Source organism: Juglans regia, chromosome 1, assembly GCF_001411555.2.
Source record: "Juglans regia cultivar Chandler chromosome 1, Walnut 2.0, whole genome shotgun sequence".
In the NCBI taxonomy this organism is placed as follows: domain Eukaryota; kingdom Viridiplantae; phylum Streptophyta; class Magnoliopsida; order Fagales; family Juglandaceae; genus Juglans; species Juglans regia.
The window spans coordinates 21,977,571-21,996,315 of record NC_049901.1 but is presented as its reverse complement, the minus strand read 5'-3'; the positions used below and the strand labels follow the sequence as shown (position 1 = coordinate 21,996,315).

General features: G+C 39.0%; 2 protein-coding genes across 2 annotated transcripts; both read left to right on the top strand.

Moving 5' to 3' along the window:
* The first annotated feature begins 333 nt into the window (after positions 1-333).
* LOC108999571 (putative ubiquitin-conjugating enzyme E2 38) lies at positions 334-5,355 on the top strand. Its single transcript, XM_018976476.2, has 7 exons — positions 334-520; positions 1,752-1,817; positions 1,914-2,480; positions 2,742-2,805; positions 3,132-3,271; positions 3,354-3,665; positions 4,736-5,355. Exons 1-7 carry the CDS (start codon positions 440-442, stop codon positions 4,991-4,993), a joined length of 1,488 nt encoding a protein of 495 aa, XP_018832021.1. The 5' UTR covers positions 334-439; the 3' UTR covers positions 4,994-5,355.
* A 2,440-nt stretch (positions 5,356-7,795) lies between these two features.
* Positions 7,796-9,811, top strand: LOC118348494. The gene is made up of 3 exons (XM_035690324.1): positions 7,796-7,971; positions 8,792-8,988; positions 9,192-9,811. Exons 1-3 carry the CDS (start codon positions 7,796-7,798, stop codon positions 9,809-9,811), a joined length of 993 nt encoding a protein of 330 aa, XP_035546217.1.
* Positions 9,812-18,745: the final 8,934 nt, after the last annotated feature.

Below are 18,745 nucleotides of genomic sequence, written 5' to 3'. Positions count from 1 at the left end.
CATTATTTAGTATATTATTATTATTATTATTTTTTTTTGGTAGCAAAATCATGGAACATCATATCCTATGTGAAAATCCAAGAGAAGACGAAGGGGTAATCTTGGTATTTCTCATGCGACCCTCTCAGCAGTAATAATTAATAAATCACACTCGATTTCATTATAATGTAAACTATGCACCATTCTTACTTGCCCACTTGGCGAAATCAAATTACATTTTCTCCCAAAATTTAATCGAGCGGATGAGAAACTGCCACCTGGCGAGTTCAATGCGAGTCTGGCTTCGGCGTATGAGTTTATAATAGTTCCCTTGCCTCTTACGGTAGCAAACTTTGGCTGGCGGACTGAACTCTCTCTCTTTCCAACTTTGGTCTCTCACTTATATTATTTTTATTTTTTTGTTCTCTATTTGGAATATCTTGGGAGGTATTGGGTTACAATGGAAATGGATCTTGAAGTGCAGGATTACGCCTCTGGAACTCCCCAGACTTTGATCTCCAAGAAACCCAAGCACGACGAGGTATTCTTTTTCATTTTGTTCTGGTTGGCGTTGGTTTCTAGATTGGTGGATCTTGGTTTGATTCGATGGACCTTTGATCGGTTGTGTTGTTATTAGGAAAGATGGTTTATTTCGGCTTATGATTACTGGGTTTGGGTTTGTTGGGTCGGTTGAGCTTGTTAATTTATGTGGGACTGGTTTGGAGTTTTTCATTTTGATCCTGGTGATGCCTATGATCTGTACTTGTTTTGAACTTTATGGGTTTTTGTTGTTGCTTTTGTTGGCTGATTGCAATTGTTGTCATACATTTTCTAAGGTTTTGTTTGGTTCCTGAGGAGGTTGAGGAAATGGAAGTCAAAACTCAAAAGTCCCGTTGTTTGGTTGCTAAGAAAGTTGAGGGAAAAAGGTCGGGGGGAGGGCGTTGAAACCCAACTAAAGTACCTCTTGGAGATCAATTCAAATCTCTTTTCTCTTACAAACCAACCAGCAAAAGTCTTTTTCCCCGAACTCTCAACCGCCAAAGGGTACTTGATATTATTGTAATTTGTATCATGGAGTCATATTGAAGAATGAATTGAGAGCAGGGAATACTCGTTAGCATGCTTAATTTCAAGATGTATACAGTAGTGCTTAGACAAAAATGTGTGATTTTGGGCTTTATGTTATAATCTTTAGTTTATCTTGTATGCATGAAACAGTATTAGTGTCAATCATTTATAAGGTCAAGGTGGTATAAGGCATCTGATGAAAGTTCCAAAGCAAGTTCCCTTTATTTCTAGTATCGTGCTTGCTTAATGTGCGGACTCTGAAGGGCAAAATGACTCAACCGATTGCTGATTATCCTTGATGGTGATCTAGAAGACAGTTCAATGTCACTCCTGTTCCAGTGTGCATACGCATGCTTGAGCTGTTTGGTGTTTTGACCAGTTGCTCTACACAGCGAGTTCTTTACCTCCATGAATCTAGGCGATTAAAGAGTTTAATTGTTATTTAATCCACTTTATGTTGTTTTTTTCTATGTGGGATAAGACTAAGCGTACAAATTTCTTAGCTACTCCCAGACCATACCGCATTTTCTTGCAAAATACACCTTTGCCACTGGTATAATTCCTGTTCCTGAGTTAATGATTATGGTGCACTTTTGGAATCTTTCTTTGAGTTCTGTGGCCATGCTTACTTGATTTGCCTATTTGGGACAAAAGTTATTCTTTCATAATATCCTACACACTCATGAAACGATCTTGTTGCTTAGATCAACATGGGCAGCAAAGGGAAAACAAAAATAACCTATGATGAGACCTTGCAAGACCAAGTTAAGGTACATTTTCAGGATTAAGCGTGTGCTTTGCTGATAGGCTTCCTTTGACCTGATATTATTTGTGCCATTAGGTATTTAATTTTCTACTTTCTCCAGGATGCTTCAGCCAGTGATCCTGGAAATTCTACTGTAGTAGGATCCCCGGACAGTGTCAATCACCTCAAGAGTTCTGCACCAGGATCACTCAACTCAAACAATCTTCATAGTTCCAATTCCGATATAACATATCATGACGATGAAGGGGATGGCACTGGTGTTGGGGAAGATGATGCTGTTTTTATTGAAGATGATGATTATGTTTCTGATTATGATGACAATGATGATTTCTTGTATGATGATGGTTATACGGGCATGCAATCTCAATTTGATAAGGTGGACTTTCCTCCTGGTGTAGAGGCACCTCTTCCTTGGTTGAATGACCGGGATTCAAGTGCCAATATACAGCCTTCAACAAGAACTCTAACTATTTCAGACATTCCAGACAGCAAAAAGCAGGCAGCTGCTACCAGCAGTTCATCCATCCCTGCTGATTCAAAATTAAAGGAGAAAGTAGAGGCAGATGAGGACGCCGTTATACAAAAGTTGCAACAGTTTAAGCAATTTGACATTGTGGATGACTTTTCAGATCATCACTTTAGCCGCATGGGCTTCTCAGATGGGAAGGTGACGGAAGTTACCTATAGATATGTTTATGTTGTGTACTTTTGGAAAGGATGTAATTTTACATTGTGCATTTACTTATATGTAAAAAAATTTCATTTTGTACTGCTCTCTTTATGTGGTGTGTCTCTCTCCAACAAACACAAAGACACACTTGCACACGCATGCACACACACTAGTGTGCGCCCGCACACACAAATTATTGTGTAAATAATCAGTATTTCTATGTTTCTTGTATGAATTGGTTTGTCTCTTTGTTGATAGCCACCCAAGAATTGGGCAAAGAGAATCCAGGAGGAGTGGAAAATGCTAGAGAAGAATTTACCTGGTGAGTTCTAACTCTTCACATACGTAAAGATTGTTCTATAATAATATTACACCTCAGGAATAAATATTAAACCTCAGGAATATATTGGGACTATTTTACTAATTAAGCTTTTCTGTATTTAGACTATTAGTCCCTGGTCATTTGCCAAGGTGAAATTAATATCATAAGAAATTTCTTTTTGTTTGTAAAAAAACATAAGCATTAAGCGTGTGATATAAAAAGGAAATAGTTTTATTTTGGAGAACCGTCTTTTCTGGCAGTCACATGTTTATTAATCTGTTCAGCTGACTCATCGCTCCCTCCCTCTACCAATTTTACTTCTGCAGATACAATATTTGTTAGAGCTTATGAAGCAAGAATGGAACTTTTGAGGGCTGTTATAATTGGACCTGCAGGCACTCCTTACCACGACGGCCTTTTTGTCTTTGATTGCCTCTTTCCCACTACGTATCCCAGCTCACCACCGGTATGTACTTGGTAATGATGCCTGTACTTCTGTAATCCTAATCTTGTTTTGATGATAGAAACTGTGAGCATTTTTCTTTCAGATGGTGTACTACTATTCAGGTGGCCTTCGACTGAACCCGAATTTGTATGATTGTGGGAAAGTCTGCCTGAGTCTTTTGGGCACCTGGACTGGGAAACAGAATGAGATGTGGATCCCAGAGAAATCAACCATGTTACAGGTTTTGGTGTCTATACAAGCTCTGATTCTGAATGCAAAGCCCTTCTTTAATGAACCTGGTTATGAAACAACATATGTTGGGGCGGAAGGTGAAAGAAGATCGATGGAGTATAATGACAATGCTTTTATTCTATCCTTGAAGACGATGATATACACAGTGAGGCGACCACCAAAGGTAAAATTGTGACAACTGTCTCAGTTAGCAATTTAAGCTTTTTTTCCTTAGATGGTGGTTTCATTTGTTATGTTTATCCATCAATCTGCATTTACTTGCATGCGCAGTTGGATTAATTTGTTCGGGCTCTATTTAATGCTTGGTATGAGAAAAATATTGGGTATCAGGATAGCTGTTTAGCAGACATGATCATACCTATCAAGGTCTGTGTCTAGTTCATTTGCTGGAAACTCGAGCATCTCTTTTTATTTATAAACTGAAACAGAGCTAATTGGTGTCATGCCTAGTCCTTTTCAATATTGTTTTGCCATGAATTTTGAGTTCCATATCTGACATTGAGTCATGCCAACTGTGCCATGGTTCAGATAGGAATAACCAAGCAGAGCATGACTTTCGACCATAAATTAAAAGGTTAGAGGACAAAAATGAGTACCAAGAATCATGAAAGATCACATGTTTCAACAAATTCATTGCAAAGCTTTAAAAATTATGAAACTAATTACAAAGTCTTTGGCATTATTGATTCCTCAATGAGCACATGGTAGGCATTTTGACACTTTGATTAATTGCTGCTGAATACCACTCAACTGCTTGAGTTGAAGTCTCATAGTTATGTCAATTTGGTGTCCCTCTAGCCTTCCTTTTTTGCTCTCCTGGGGATAGATCACTCGGGCTTATGGCAGGGAGCCTTTCAGCCCAATCAACAGCTTCTCAGATACCTGTCACTAAATAAATGAACGAACACACACACACACACACATACATAATTGATCGCTAGGGTTACCCCCCACCTAGTGGATCTTGAACCATAACCTCACCCTCCACCTTGATCTTGAGTGCACTGATGCCATTTCTAAAAGGATTTTCATTTTCTTGGAAGTTCTTTCCCTTCTTATATTTTGCTTTTCAATAGATGATCCCATGGGTGAGCTATGCACTTCTCAGCCTCATTTACCATGGTTATTTTATTATGTCTAAGCATTCTATACATGTGGAGGACTTTATTTGCAGCATTGTGAGGACTTTGCAGCGTTTTGCTATATCCAACTCACATCAGATTTTATTTGCAGTATTTTGAGGACTTTGTTGCTGGTCATTTTCAACATCGAGCACGTGATATTTTGGTTGCATGTAAAGCATATATGGAGGGTGCTCCTGTAGGGTCTGTTAATGATGGAGCACACGATGATGCTGGAGCACACGACAATGATGGAAAGCGCAGGTCAAGTGACTTCAAGTCGACATTGGCTAAGATGATAAATATGCTCATCACAAACTTCACCAAGAACGGGTCGACAGACATTGAGCAATTTCGCCTTGTGGCATAAAATCACAGGAGGAGCTGACAGCTTGAGAAAGGCTACAAGATCAAATTATGTACAGGGTGGGTGAAACCAATGTTAGAATCGACATATAGCAGGTGCCTTTCTTGTCGCAATTTTGGATGGGATTGGACCATTAGTCTCTAATGTCATCTGGATTCCAGGTAGTTGTTTATATAATTGGTCAATTCAGGGATGATGGAAGAGTTTCTATTGGATTTAGTTTGCTGCACGCCTCTAAATGAGTGAATGCATTCAAGCTAATACGCCCGTGTGAACTATTAATCGTAAATGCACGGGATGTAGGAGCTTAGCCTTCCCAGATATTATAGATATATGTAGTCGTATTTTTACGTTTGCTTGCACTCCATTTTGGGTAAAACATGTCACGCCGCATTTGGTGGAAAAGACTAAGCTTTGAACATATGAGAATGCTAAGAATTAGTGGCAAATGTTATCTCTCGAGTTGGATCCTTTCCTAGACGAAAAAAAAAAAAAAAGATGAGAATGGCCAACTGTTATTTAAGATTAGGTCTACTTTGGGTACTGAGAATACTTCAGGTATTTTTAGAATACCTCACTACTATTTAATATTTTATTATTATTTTTTATCTATTTTTCATTAATATTCACTATTATTTATTATTTTATTATTATTTTTTCACTACTATTCATAAAATATTTGAGAATATCTCACTGAAATTGAAGAGCAGAGCAGCCACAGAAAAAAAGTATCAGTCGACTTATTTATTAAAGTTTCTATCCTCTTTTTGGGCAAATAATAAAAAGATAATACTCTAATCATCCATTGCAATTTCTCAAATTCATGCGCAACTTTGAATTTGATCCAAACTGTAACCTGTACTAGAACTAAGATTCTTTCAGTTTCACCACCCTTGACTATAAGACAAACGATCCCATTTTGCAAAGCCCTCACATACAATACGCTCCCTGTTTGTATTGGGTTGCCCAGTCCAAATATATATATAGTAATGAAGCTCTCCCGGGAGGCTTTCACAGAAAATCCACGGGACATTACAAATTTGCCGAGGTGACGAGTACTTTTGCTCCCACGGTGCTCCTATGGGCGGTGACGCCGGTGAGTATTTTTGTTCTCCGTGATGCTGCCTTTCCATATTCTCTCAAAGGTGCTTGCTTAGAGGTGAACACTTCTAGTTTAGAAAACCATAGAGATGGTAAAGTGAAGAACACACGTAAAGGAAAAAATAAGAAAGAAAAGAGAAATCTAACCCGAAGCAAATGCCAGAATTTATGCCCTAAATCTAATCCGTCACCCGGACCATTCAACGGGTACAAATGACCACACCACGACGTAGGCCATCATATCAAGATAAGCTTTTAGCACGACTCCACAATAGCTTCTCTGTCTATTCTTCGCGCCAACGAAATTGCATCACCCAAAACCAGTTGTTGAATGAGGGAATGAGAGCTTTGATCAAGGTAAATCTATTGACATTCATGGTGAAAATGAAAGAAGCAAGAGAAAAGAAGATATTACCATAAGTACAGTCAACAGCTGAAGTAAGATGGTAAAGGCGGTGGTTGAGCTTGTCTGGCAGTGTGTGCGGAGGTGATGGCATGGCATCAGATTCTAATATCTTTTTCTGCAAATTTTCTGGCAATTTATTTTGATGTAGCACAAACCAGCATAAATTAATTGTAGACAACTTGAAGAGAACAAGCATCAGTAGAGTAAACCACAACTAAAACCTCCATCTTCCATAGATCTGCACCCAAACTTCACTCAACCAATTAAAGCTAAAATTCAGACAAAGTCAGAAACTTTCCAGCATTTTTGAACTTTTGATTCCGGAACAATTTAAAATTGGAATAGGGGCTTGCTATTGACGCTGCAGGAAGTTATGAAAAAGGAAGTAAATTCAGTGAGTGAAAGGAATTTAGGACTAGCATACTAATGATATTCACAAGAACACATATGCTGCTATATCTGACTTGCAATGCATATTGGCAATCAGAGAAACTAATCTTTTTCCAGCCAACCTGAAGCAGCTAATCCAAAACTATACAAAGTAGTACACATATTCAAAAATTTTATCATTGTCAAATTACCATAGTCGATGGTTAATTTCTAGTCTCATTAGTTATACAGAAACAATTATTTTCGAACATATTATTTTCTACCTTTCTTTTTCTACCATTAAGCACAATAAAAAATTACAGAACAGAACAGAAAGATAGTTTCTTGTACATGACGTTAATCATTCTTCTTAAGTCCAACCAACGAATCAATGGTTTAAATCAGTCTGAATCAATGGTTTAAGTCCAACCAACGAATAGCAATATATCTATACGTTCACTTGCACACCTCTCATATTCAGAATCAATGCGTGCATAAATCAGTCTGAAAGCTTGAAATAGAGAGACACCACGGCTGTCTGAAAGCCTTCTTGGCCTTAGATTAAAAAATGGAACAATAACCAATCCAATCAAACAGAATCAACAATAGCCAGAACAAGATGAATCATATCAAACATAAACGAGTTCCCATAAATCTAGAGAATTGAACATCGTACCTGTAAAACAAGTTGTCTGAAAGCCTTCTTGACCTCATATTCAAAAACTATTATGATCTTGAGGGTTAAAGGCTTAACCAAATTGGTATCCAACAGTCCTAGAGCTTTTGGATCAATGGCTGGGTCTTTAACAATTGGTATTAGAGCAAGGACCGCGTCACAAGTTCAAGTCATAAAGGGGGCGAACTATAGCCGAATTAAAATGCCATAGTATTATGTATGGACATAGTGTTAAGTCATTGAATACTGATAGATGAGTGAAGCCGCCAAAAGGGAAAGGGCTACCCCGGATTCGGGCATTACTCACGGACATGCCTTAATGGCAGAGGCTACTTGTTCCAAGCAGCAAGTTGATGGCCTTCAGAAGCAAATAGATGGTCTGGAGAAGGGGTCTTCAGGAAGTGCATGGGGACCTACAGGATGTGCGAGGTAGGCTTGACCAACTCACGGACATGATCCTCTCCTTGGTGGCTAATCAGAACACCATGGGCAACAGGGACTTGCAAGTCACAAATGATACATATCAAAGTCAACACAAAGGAGGATTTCAGCGGGGATACGTTTGGACTTCCCTCATTTTGATGGGAAAAATCTGAATGGATTTTGAAGGCATCTCAATATTTTGAGTATCACCAAACAGCAACAGCACAACACATGTTAATCGCTTTCTATCACATGGAGGGGGACACTCTCGTTTGGTACCAAGATGCGATAGACACGAGTCAGTTTAATAGTTGGGAGACCTTGGTTCATGTTAGTGCGTTTTAGATCGACAGCTTACGACAATCCAATGGAGACACTTACTCGTCTTAATCAAACATCCTCAGTAGCCGCTTACAAAGCTCAGTTCGAGGCTCTTTCCAACAGACTACGAGGACTCTCAGACCACCACAAACTGAGTTGTTTTCTCAGTGGGTTGAAGGACAAGATTAGGTTACCACTCCGTATGTTTAACCCTCTAAATTTAAATGCTACTTTTGGCTTAGCTCGTATTCAAGAGGAGTATCTGACCAGTATGAGGTGATTTACTAAGTTGAGCACTGAAAAAGGGGCGGTACTAGTATCAGCATGGCCTTATTCTAACACGCATACCCAGACTGATGAAGGGAGCACAAGGGTGCAAAAATTTAGTCCTAAAAAACTTTCATTGATTTCCATGGATGAGGAAGGGTTTATGTTATCATTGCGAAGAGAAATGGAATCCAGCCCATGTGTGTAAGATCCCTAAAATATATTTACTGCAAGGCAGTGATGAGGCAGAAGAGAAGGAGGAAGAAGGGGAATTAGTTTCATATTTGTATAGTGAGGGGAAAGTACAAAATCAGGTAGTGAGTGGGGAACCTGAAATTTCACTTAATTCTATTACGGGCACACCTGGTGCTAAAACTATGAGAGTGATTGGAAGAATTGGGAAGGAGCAAGTGGTGATTTTGGTTGACTCCAGAAGTACACACAATTTATTGGATCCCTCTATTGCCAAGAAAATAAGGTTGCTGGTTGATAAGTCTCAAAAGGTGGCAGTAAAAATAGCAAACGGGTAGATTCTCAACAGTGAAGGATATTGCAGTCAATCAAGACAAACATCCATGGTACTCATTTTATCCCTGCTTTTTATATATTGTCCCTGGGTGGTTGTGATGTGGTCTTAGGAGTTAAATGGCTGGAGTCTTTGGGGCCAATTGTGTGGGGTTTTTCCCAACTTACTATGAAGTTTGTGTATGGTGGAAAGGAGGTTGAGTTGGTGGGATTGGGCTTGAAGAGCCTAGCGATGGAAGGCAATCATAAGTCACTCATGACTTCTGTGAGTAGAGGGAAGGGGCTGTTCCTACACCTACTGGTGGGAAAAGACAGTGATAAGAACACTCAATGGGGAGGGGATGTGCAGCAAATCCTCACTAAGTTTCACGGGGTCTTTGAGGTTCCAAGAGGGTTACCACCTTCCCGTGTACAGGACCATAAAATCACATTAAAGGAAGGCACTCAACCTACAATAGCGAGGCCTTATCGATACCCACACTACCAAAAGATTGAGATTGAGAAGATTGTAGCAGAGTTATTGGAAACAGGGGTAGTAAAACCCAGCACTAGTCCATTTTCTTCACCCGTGTTGTTAGTTCATAAGGCGGATGAGAGTTGGAGGATGTGCGTGGATTATAGAGCCCTTAACCAAGAAACCATTAAGGACAAGTTTCTTATTCCGGTTTTTGATGAATTATTAGACGAGTTGTATAGGTCGATGGTCTTCTCAAAACTGGACTTAGGGTCCTGATACCACCAAATTAGAGTAGTGCCAGAAGATGTGGCAAAAAAAGCGTTTAGAACTCATGAGGGACATTATGAGTTCCTAGTGATGCCGTTTGGGTTGACTAATGCACCGTCAACCTTCCAAGGATTGATGAACCATGTGTTTCTGCCAGACTTGAGGAAGTTTGTGCTAGTATTCTTTGATGACATACTAGTGTACAACAAGGGGTGGAATGACCATCTAGAGCACTTGGAAAGGGTGCTAGAAGTCTTAAAGAAAAATCAGTTGTACGCAAAGTTATCCAAGTGCAAGTTTGGGGTTTCGAAGATTGATTATTTGGGGCGCGTGATCAATAAAAAGGCGGTGATGTTAGATCCCAATAAAGTTTTTGCAATGTTAGATTGGCCTACGCCAACAAATGTGAAATCTCTAAGGGGTTTATTAAGAACTATGGCACTATTGCAATCCCACTTACAAACTTACTAAAGAAAAAATCTTTTTTGTGGAATGATGAAGCAACAAAGGCTTTTACAGAGTTAAAGTTAGTAGTGACAAGGCCCCTAGTTCTCAGGTTACCTATTTTTTCTAGCCATTTACTATCGAGTACAACGCAAGTGGGAGGGGAATGGGGGTAGTCTTAATGCAATCAGGACAACCCCTGTTATTTATGAGTAAAGCACTCAAGGATAAGACATTTATTCTCTCTACTTATGAGATGAAGCTCTTAGCCTTGGTGACTGCTGTGAGGAAACGAAGGCCTTATATTTTAGTCTAGTCTTTTGTGATTGAGACGGATCAACAAGCGCTTAAATTCCTAGAACAAAGTGTGGGAATTGTGGCCCAACAGAAATAGTTGAGTAAATTGATGGGGGTATGACTTTGTAATTTTCAAAAAACATGGAAAGAAAAATTTGGTTGCAAATGCACTGTCTAGTAAATGGGAGGAAATTGAATGTTTGGAAGAGTCCTTAGCTATGATTTCCTTTCCTACACTTGATTGGATAGAATAACTTAAGGCTAGCTGTGAGGAGTCAGATGAGATGAAGGAACCCCTTAAAAACTTGCAGGAAAACAGAATTCCACAAAAGGGATTTCAATTGCAGCATGGTTAATATTGAAGAAGGGTAGGATGGTGTTGGTGTCTGAATCGACATTTAAGAACAAAGTGTTGCACCATATTCATAACCACCCCTTTGGGGGACTTTCAAACTACTTAAAGACCTATCAGCAAGCTAAAAGGGACTTATACTAGAAATAGATAAAAAAAGATGTAAAGAAATTGGTACGTGAATGTGACACGTGCCAAGCTGTGAAGTATGAGACAACCTCACTAGCAGGACTGTTACAACCCTTGCCAGTATCTCAGAAAGTTTGGACAAACATCTCTATGGATTTCATAGAGGGACTTCCCATGTCTCAAGGCCAAAATGTAATCCTGGTTGTAGTTGGCAGGTTCACTAAGTTCAGGCATTTTATACTCCTCTCCCACACTTATACTGTATCAGTGGTAGCCAATTTGTTCTTGAACCATGTTTTCAAGCTACATAGTTTACCTCGAACCATTGTGACAGATTGAGACTTTATTTTTGTTAGTTCTTTTTGGAATGATTTTTTCTCCTTACAGGGGTCAACTCTCAATCAAAGTTTTGCTTACCAACCCAATCAAATGGTCAAACAGAGGCTTTGAACAAGTGTCTGGAAACCTATCTTAGGTGCTATGTAGGGTTAAAGCCACAGAAGTGGGCATAATGGTTATCATTTGCCGAATGGTGGTACAACACCACATATTACACAAATAAAACCAACTCCATTCGAAGCTCTATAAGGGTATCCCCCACCATAGCTGCTATCATATGTACGAGGGACATCAATAAATGCTTCAGTTGATCATACATTGCAGACCGGGGATCATATTATCTAGATATTAAAAGAGAACTTGGACATGGCAAGGAACCAAATGAAAGTACCAGCAGATAAAAGAAGAACATAAAGGAAGTTTGAAATTGGAGATTGGATATACTTGAGACAGCAACCCTATTGCTAGAAGTCCTTAGCCACTCGGTGGAACCTCAAGCTGGCACCTCATTTTTATGGGCCCTTCCAAGTGGAACAAAAAGATTGGAGATGTGGCCTATCGTCTTAACTTGCTGAGCTCTTCCCGAATCAACCCAACCTTCTATGTTTCTTGCCTCAAGAGGAAGATTGAGGCTCAAATCCAACCATTAGCATCTCTTCCTCCAGTCGATGGCCATGGAGAGGTGCAACCTGAACTGGAGTCCATAGTAGATCGCAGGATGATGCGGCAAGGAGATAGGGTTGTAACTGAGGTGTTAATTAAATGATCAGGTACTACAGATGAGGATAACACATGGAAAAATCTGTGGAACCTACAACAACGATATCAGCACCTTGTGGGTAAGGTACTGTAAGGAAGGAGAAATTGTTATGAACCCTAGCTGAGTTGGGGAAGGAACACGAACTGAAGTATTGTGTTTGTATGCAGAAGGAGTTGTGAAGTGATTAAGTGGGAAGAGAGGAAACCTGAGACGACGACGTTCTGATAAGTCCTTGGAGAATATCATTTTGGAGGCTTGACGGAACATTGTGTTTTGGGATTAAGGAGTGCTATCATTTTAATATGGTGTGATGCGCACCGTTTTTAATAATAAGAGTCTATTGTCCTTATGTTGGTGTCAGATGCACTATTTTGGGTATCAAATCAAACGGGGCATTTTTATTACTACTATTTTTGTTTTGTCTTGTTATGGGTCAGATTAGCTGAATCCAGAGTCTGTTACGAGGGGTCTGGTATATGAGGATGAAAAAGAGTAGAAGGGTATCATCCTGAATGCTTTAAATTGCTAAGTATGTATGGGAGGTTAGGTTTGATCAAACAATCCCTTTTATCAATATTGAATGAAGTAATTTCTCAGTTCTATTCCATATTATTATTGAGCTATTGATTTATTGTTCTAGAGAGATTCTTTACAAAATCCTCAAAAATAGCTTGCATATTTGTGTCAAGAGCAAATGTTGTACACCTAGATATCAGAGCACATCAAGGATTCTAAGATCTACAAATAAATAGAAAAAAAAATGTGAATTATGAGATCAGATTTAGAGCAGATCTAGAACATAAAGGCAAAAAGAACTCAAAGCCATGTCTTGCTGGGCCATGGTGGTTCTTGAAGGCCACCCATCGAGGATCTCATAAAAAGACGGACTACCAAACATGTGAGGGTCGACAGAAAGAGAACGAGAACGAGAAGAAAGCTAGAAAGGTGAGAAGGAGGAGGAAGAGAACGAGAAGAAAGATAGAATGAGGGTGGTTGCGACTGGAGCTAGGGTAGGGTTTAGATGAGAGAGAGAAAGAGAATGAGGCAAAAAATAAGAAGAAAGCTGATGATGGGAGCTAGGGTTTTCGATGCAAGAGAGAATGAATGGCTGGAGATAGGGTTTAGAAGAGAGAGAGAGAGAGAGAGAGAGAAGGTTTCAGCGCAAGAGAGGGTTTCTGAAGGTTTTGGCCACTGAAGGGTTTGAACTCTCAGTGTCAAAACGACATTGTTTTTTACATTGGCAATGGTTTTAAAAAAACCTGAGTTTTGGGTTTTAAACCCGGTGTACCTGGGTTTTTCTATGCGGGTACCGGCCCAAGTTTGTTTTGGGCCGAAACCCATAATCAGGTTATTTGGGTTCTGGACTGGGCCAGGAAAAAACCTAGCCTAGATGAACAGTCTTAGGTGATGGTAGTTGTAAAGAACATGTCCCGGTTGTGATCGTTAATCTGCAAGTCCTTACGTAGGCGGCACAATGTGTCTGTAACACCTTTGATATCTAAGTAAGCAATATGTGAGGGATAATAACTCAAGAATGTTTAATAAAATGATTCGAGGGTTACGTGTTACCCCTATATATAGGCGTGAAGAATGTTGGATGTGTACCATAACTTGATCAACTTTGCACAATGCTTAGCCATTACAAGGCTTATCTCTGACGTATGAGAATTATCTAATCACCAAGTTATCCATATCTATAACATGAGGGTTTATCCACCCTAATAAATAGGGCGGCTAGGGCCGCGTTCGATCCACGCGGCTCATTTGAGTAGTTATCCTCTATGGTGGACGGTCCTTGGGCCCTAAGTTTGGCTAGGCCAATATTAACTCCTCCGATAGTAATTGAGAGAGAGCAAGAGATAGTTCTGAGAGCATAGAGAGAGTTTTGGAACTGTGTCAGTTCCGTCAGTTCCTTCAGTATATTAAGATGGGATAACCTGGCGCAAATCAACATGTCCTGGCTCAAATCTAGGTGCCATGCGATTCTCTGGAGATAGAGGAAAGTTGCAAAGATTTGCTGGAGAAGAAAGTTGCATGAGAAAAGCTACTCCTACCAAGGATAGATCTCGAGAATTGTTTTTTAATTAATGATTAAGGAAGTATTTTTTAATAATATTATGAAATTTTTTAAATTATTTAAAGATATGAATAAAAAAATAAAAAAATCAATTGGTGAGCCATTCTCGTGCTACACCCTCGATAGGGTGTACGACTCTAGCTGCATGGGCAGCAAACGTGATTTGGTTGTGACAAATTAGCATCAAAGACGATAATCTGACGCAAAGTTGTACGTGTTGCCTGTTGCAGAATTAAATGCACGCATATAAAATAAGACAAATGGACAATTAAGCCTAAGCACCGCATGAAACAGACGGTGGATCACGAGGATAGAATGAGAATAAAAATTTGAAAATAAGCCTCTTTCTATGGTGGGTGGGTGTGTGTGTGTGCGCGCGCGCGCGCGCGCGCGTGTGCGTGTGTATATATATATATATATATATATATATATATATATGAAAAATTCTATTTATCATTCCCACATACTATACATCACACTTTTTAGTATTTTTTTTCTCTCTTACCAAATGTTTGATATATGGATGATGAGTAGAAGAATTCAACTAGCTTCCAGATTTTAGACCAAACTTCCTTCTTTCATACAACAAGGAGTAGAGGAGAAGCCATGGGGTGCGAAGCTGTGAGACGTTGGGATTGTGATTTACGTGTTATCAACGATGTAAGCAAGGTGGTTTGTGTTTGGTGGCCTGGGGCAATGCTAGCTTCGGTAATGGTGTTCACCGGCATCATCTCGAGGCGTTGGGGTGATTCCCGTTATGGTTGTTGGTCCCTTAAGGTGATGCGGCCTTTCGTGGTCGAAGTGACTGCTGATGGGCACCAAGATGGACCTAGTCTTAAAGATCATTTGTAAGTTCTAGATGGGCAAATTACAAGGTTAAGAGCCAAGAAGATCAATGAGGCAATGTAATAATTGGTGCAATCCACTTGGGATGAGTCTAATAAGAGCCCAACACTCAGGATGTGCTAGAAAGAAGGAGAACTAGTTTTGATCCACTTGATACAAGTTGTGGAAGACATGACTTAGAGTTATTGTTGGAGCCTATTATTATTGAAGGTTTTCAATTTGTTTAAATTATTTAAAGAATTTATTTTATTAGTTATAGGAATTAGTCTATAATAATCCAGCTTGAGGGTGCTTGGCCCACATATGTTTTATTTTGTTGAACTAGGGTTTCAAGAGTTATTATAGCTGCGTTACTGTAGCTGCAACACTATTCATCCAGAGGCATTTTGGGTAAAAGAGGCCTTGTTTTGGCTTAGAGTTAATTGGGGTTTTGGTATTTCAATTCCTTGTAGTCGTCCAACACAAGCTCTTTAGATAATATTAAAATTTCATTGTGAGTTGAGTTTACTCCTCTTGTTCTTGATTGAACTTTTGAACTTATCAAAGGTAAATCACAACTTTTGTGGCATTTCTCCTTGTAATCTGGGTTCTTGAGGCAAGTTATTCAACGAGTCTAGATTTTAATATGATCCAGGTTCTTGAAATGAGTTCTCAACAGGTCTAAATTCTCCATCCACTGACTTGATTTTTGATTTTTTTTTGTGAGTTTTCAAATTGATTGTGGGTTCAAGGGATTCCATTCCCACGAGTTCATATCAACTGCTCTATTTTGAGGATGAAAAATAGAGGACTTAACTGAGGGGTTCATGATGGTTTATAGGCGAACCTTGCAGCAGAGTAGGTCTTCACATCCATGGGGAGCAGTTCGCGTGACATTTTGTGAGGGTGACCGGTGGAGGAACCATGCATAATGAAGGCGTTGGGCAGTGGCTGCGGTAGCAACTCTAAGTTGAAGATGATTCTGTTGTCATGTGATCTCTATACTTGGTAGCCAGATGGGTCATGGACAACCCTAGCAGTGCCTGAAATTTTCTACATGCTGTAGGGTAGGGCTGTGCAAATCTTTGAGAATTCCGACTGTGTCTGACCTCCGCTCTGATTCGAACGGAGTCGGCGTGGTCAGGAATCAAAGTCAGAATCGGAGTGGCTCTAAAAATTTAAACGGAGTCAGAGTTAGAGTTTGGAGTCCCCCTGGACTTTAATTCCGACTCCAAACTCTGAATTTTTTTGCATCTGTGTTTTTTTTATTCCTAACTTAAATGATGACGTTCCATTTAAATAGGAACGACGTCATTTTGCTATGTAAAGAAAAAGGCATTGTTGCCTTTCTTCTTCATTTCTTCTTCCCTTTCACCATAAGTTCTCTGATTCTTTCTCTCATGACGTTGGGTTGGCCTGTTCCTCTTCCTTCGGTGCGGTGTAGCTACAGATTTCTTCACTCCACCGTTGCCGCAGTGCCGCACCACCATTTGCCTTATTGCCGTCTTCACATCGTCGTCACAACATCAATTGCTAATTGGTAGTTTTAGGGTTTTCATTTTCAATTTGGGAATTCTATATTGTTATAGTGTTATTAACTTATTCACATTTGTTTTTTATGCTATGCTGTGTAGATTGTACTTTATAGACATTACTTATTCACTTTGTTTCTCACTCCAAATGTAATAAATCATAAGATCTAAGTGTTCAAAGAAACTTTTACAAATTAGTTTTTTGTGATTTATTTTGTAGACCAAAGATTTCTCTTATTAGACATTTACATATCATGCTTAGAAGAAAATTTTCTTTGAAGCTAGCTACAAATCATTAAGTCTTGGTTTCTTTCAAGTTCATATGGATTAGAAGCATAATTAATTTAATACATTTCAAGTACATGGCATGAATTCAAATCTTCCCAGTCACTTGAATGAAGCCTACAAAGAGTGAAATCATTCTTACCTCGAGGCCTAATAATTCTCACTATAGCTTGCTCCTCTTTTTTCTATAACCCTCTTTATTGGTGAGAATCAAATTCTACTTTTATAGTGTTCAATTTTTTATTATCAGTTTTTTTCCTTGTATTGATTGTGACTTTCTATCTTCATTTCAGGTATGACCATTGAGTGAAATCTTTACTGCACAAGTGCACATGCTGTTAAATGTTTACAATGTTTAGTGTTTATGTAGTTATCTCTAAGTTAGTGTTCAGTGTTGTAATAAATGAGACTGTTATAACTTATGGCTACATGTTAGTTAGTTTTTAAACTATTGTACTTAAGTTTTTTTTATTATTTTTCTTTATTTTTTTTACAGGTTCAGAATTGTGCTCTGGTGAGCCCAGAAGTCGAAAAAGGGCCTCGAGTTAGCTCAATAAATGGTCAGAGCTCTGACCTCCAATCGGAGTCAGAGCGACAATTTTCCTTTGAGAGTCGGAGGTCGGAAACGACTACTCCTACTCTGTCGAAGTTGGAGCTCAGTCCTACTTCAGGGGCACTAAATGTGAACTACATGCATATATATATATATATATATATATATATATATATATATACTGAGGGTTTTGGAGTTCAGTCAGTTATGAATTTAGGAAAGCCTTCAATGTAGGAAATCATAGTGGGCAGAAAGACGTCCATGTGCACGGGCTACATGGGTTAGGTATTGTACTTTTGGCTTATAATTAATTTCTTGGGCCTCATACCGATTAAATATAAGCTCACTTGGTCCAAAAATATTAACTGGGCTTTAGCCCAATAAAAATTCTCTAATCAACCATAATAATTTTAGATTCATGGTTGTCCAAAAACTGCAATTGGGCTTTCCTATATAGCCCATCAATATAATTTAGACCTAATATAATTATCCTTAGAATATTGGGCCAGGTCGTTACAGGGTGCTATGGTTATAACTTGAGACAATAAGGTTTCAACCTTGTACATGCTTCAGGCAAGGCTCTCCAATAGCATTATTAATGCTATAAACAATGAGCTCACAATACAATTGTGGCATAAAAGACTTGCCCACATGAGTGAGAAAGACTTGACTATATTGGCTAAAAAGAATATTTTGTCTGGAATGAAGAGTACATATTTGAAAAAATGTACTCACTATTTGACAGGTAGGCAGAATAGAGTTTCCTTCAAAAGTTCTCCTCCTTTAAGAAGAAGGTCAGGTATACTCGATCCAGTGCATCCAGATGTTTGTGGCCCTATGAAGACAAGAACACTTGGCAGCTCCTTGTATTTTGTGAGTTTCATAGATGATCATTCAAGAAAGTTGTGGGTTTATACTTTGAAAAGAAAAGATCAAGTTTTAGAAATGTTTAAACAATTTCAACCCTTATTTGAGAGCCAGACTACAAAAGAAACTGAAGTGCATCTGAACTGATAATGTGGGAGAGTATTCAGGCCCATTTAATGATTATTGCAGACAACAATGTATTCGACATCAAAAGACACCTCTAAAGACTCCTCAGTTGAATGGTTTAGTTGAGAGGATGAACAGAACACTGATCGATAAAGTGAGATGTTTATTTTCATAGGCACAATTGCTGGGATCGTTTTTAGGGTGAGGCTCTAAGTGTAGGTGTACATGTTTTAAATCTCACACCATGTGTTCCTTTTTAGTTCGTTGTACCAGACAGAGTTTGGACTGTCAAGGATGTTACCTATGATCATTGACGTTTCTTTGGATGTAAAGCATTTGTGCATATTCCCAAGGATG

Coding starts and splice junctions, on each gene's coding strand:
- LOC108999571 (XM_018976476.2), top strand. CDS start 440: ATGGAAATGGATCTTGAAGTGCAGGATTACGCCTCTGGAACTCCCCAG. Junction 1,818..1,913: donor CCTTGCAAGACCAAGTTAAG/GTACATTTTCAG, acceptor TACTTTCTCCAG/GATGCTTCAGCCAGTGATCC. Junction 3,666..4,735: donor CAGTGAGGCGACCACCAAAG/GTAAAATTGTGA, acceptor TTTTATTTGCAG/TATTTTGAGGACTTTGTTGC.
- LOC118348494 (XM_035690324.1), top strand. CDS start 7,796: ATGAGTGAAGCCGCCAAAAGGGAAAGGGCTACCCCGGATTCGGGCATT. Junction 7,972..8,791: donor GGACCTACAGGATGTGCGAG/GTAGGCTTGACC, acceptor ACTGCAAGGCAG/TGATGAGGCAGAAGAGAAGG. Junction 8,989..9,191: donor GATTTTGGTTGACTCCAGAA/GTACACACAATT, acceptor ATGTGGTCTTAG/GAGTTAAATGGCTGGAGTCT.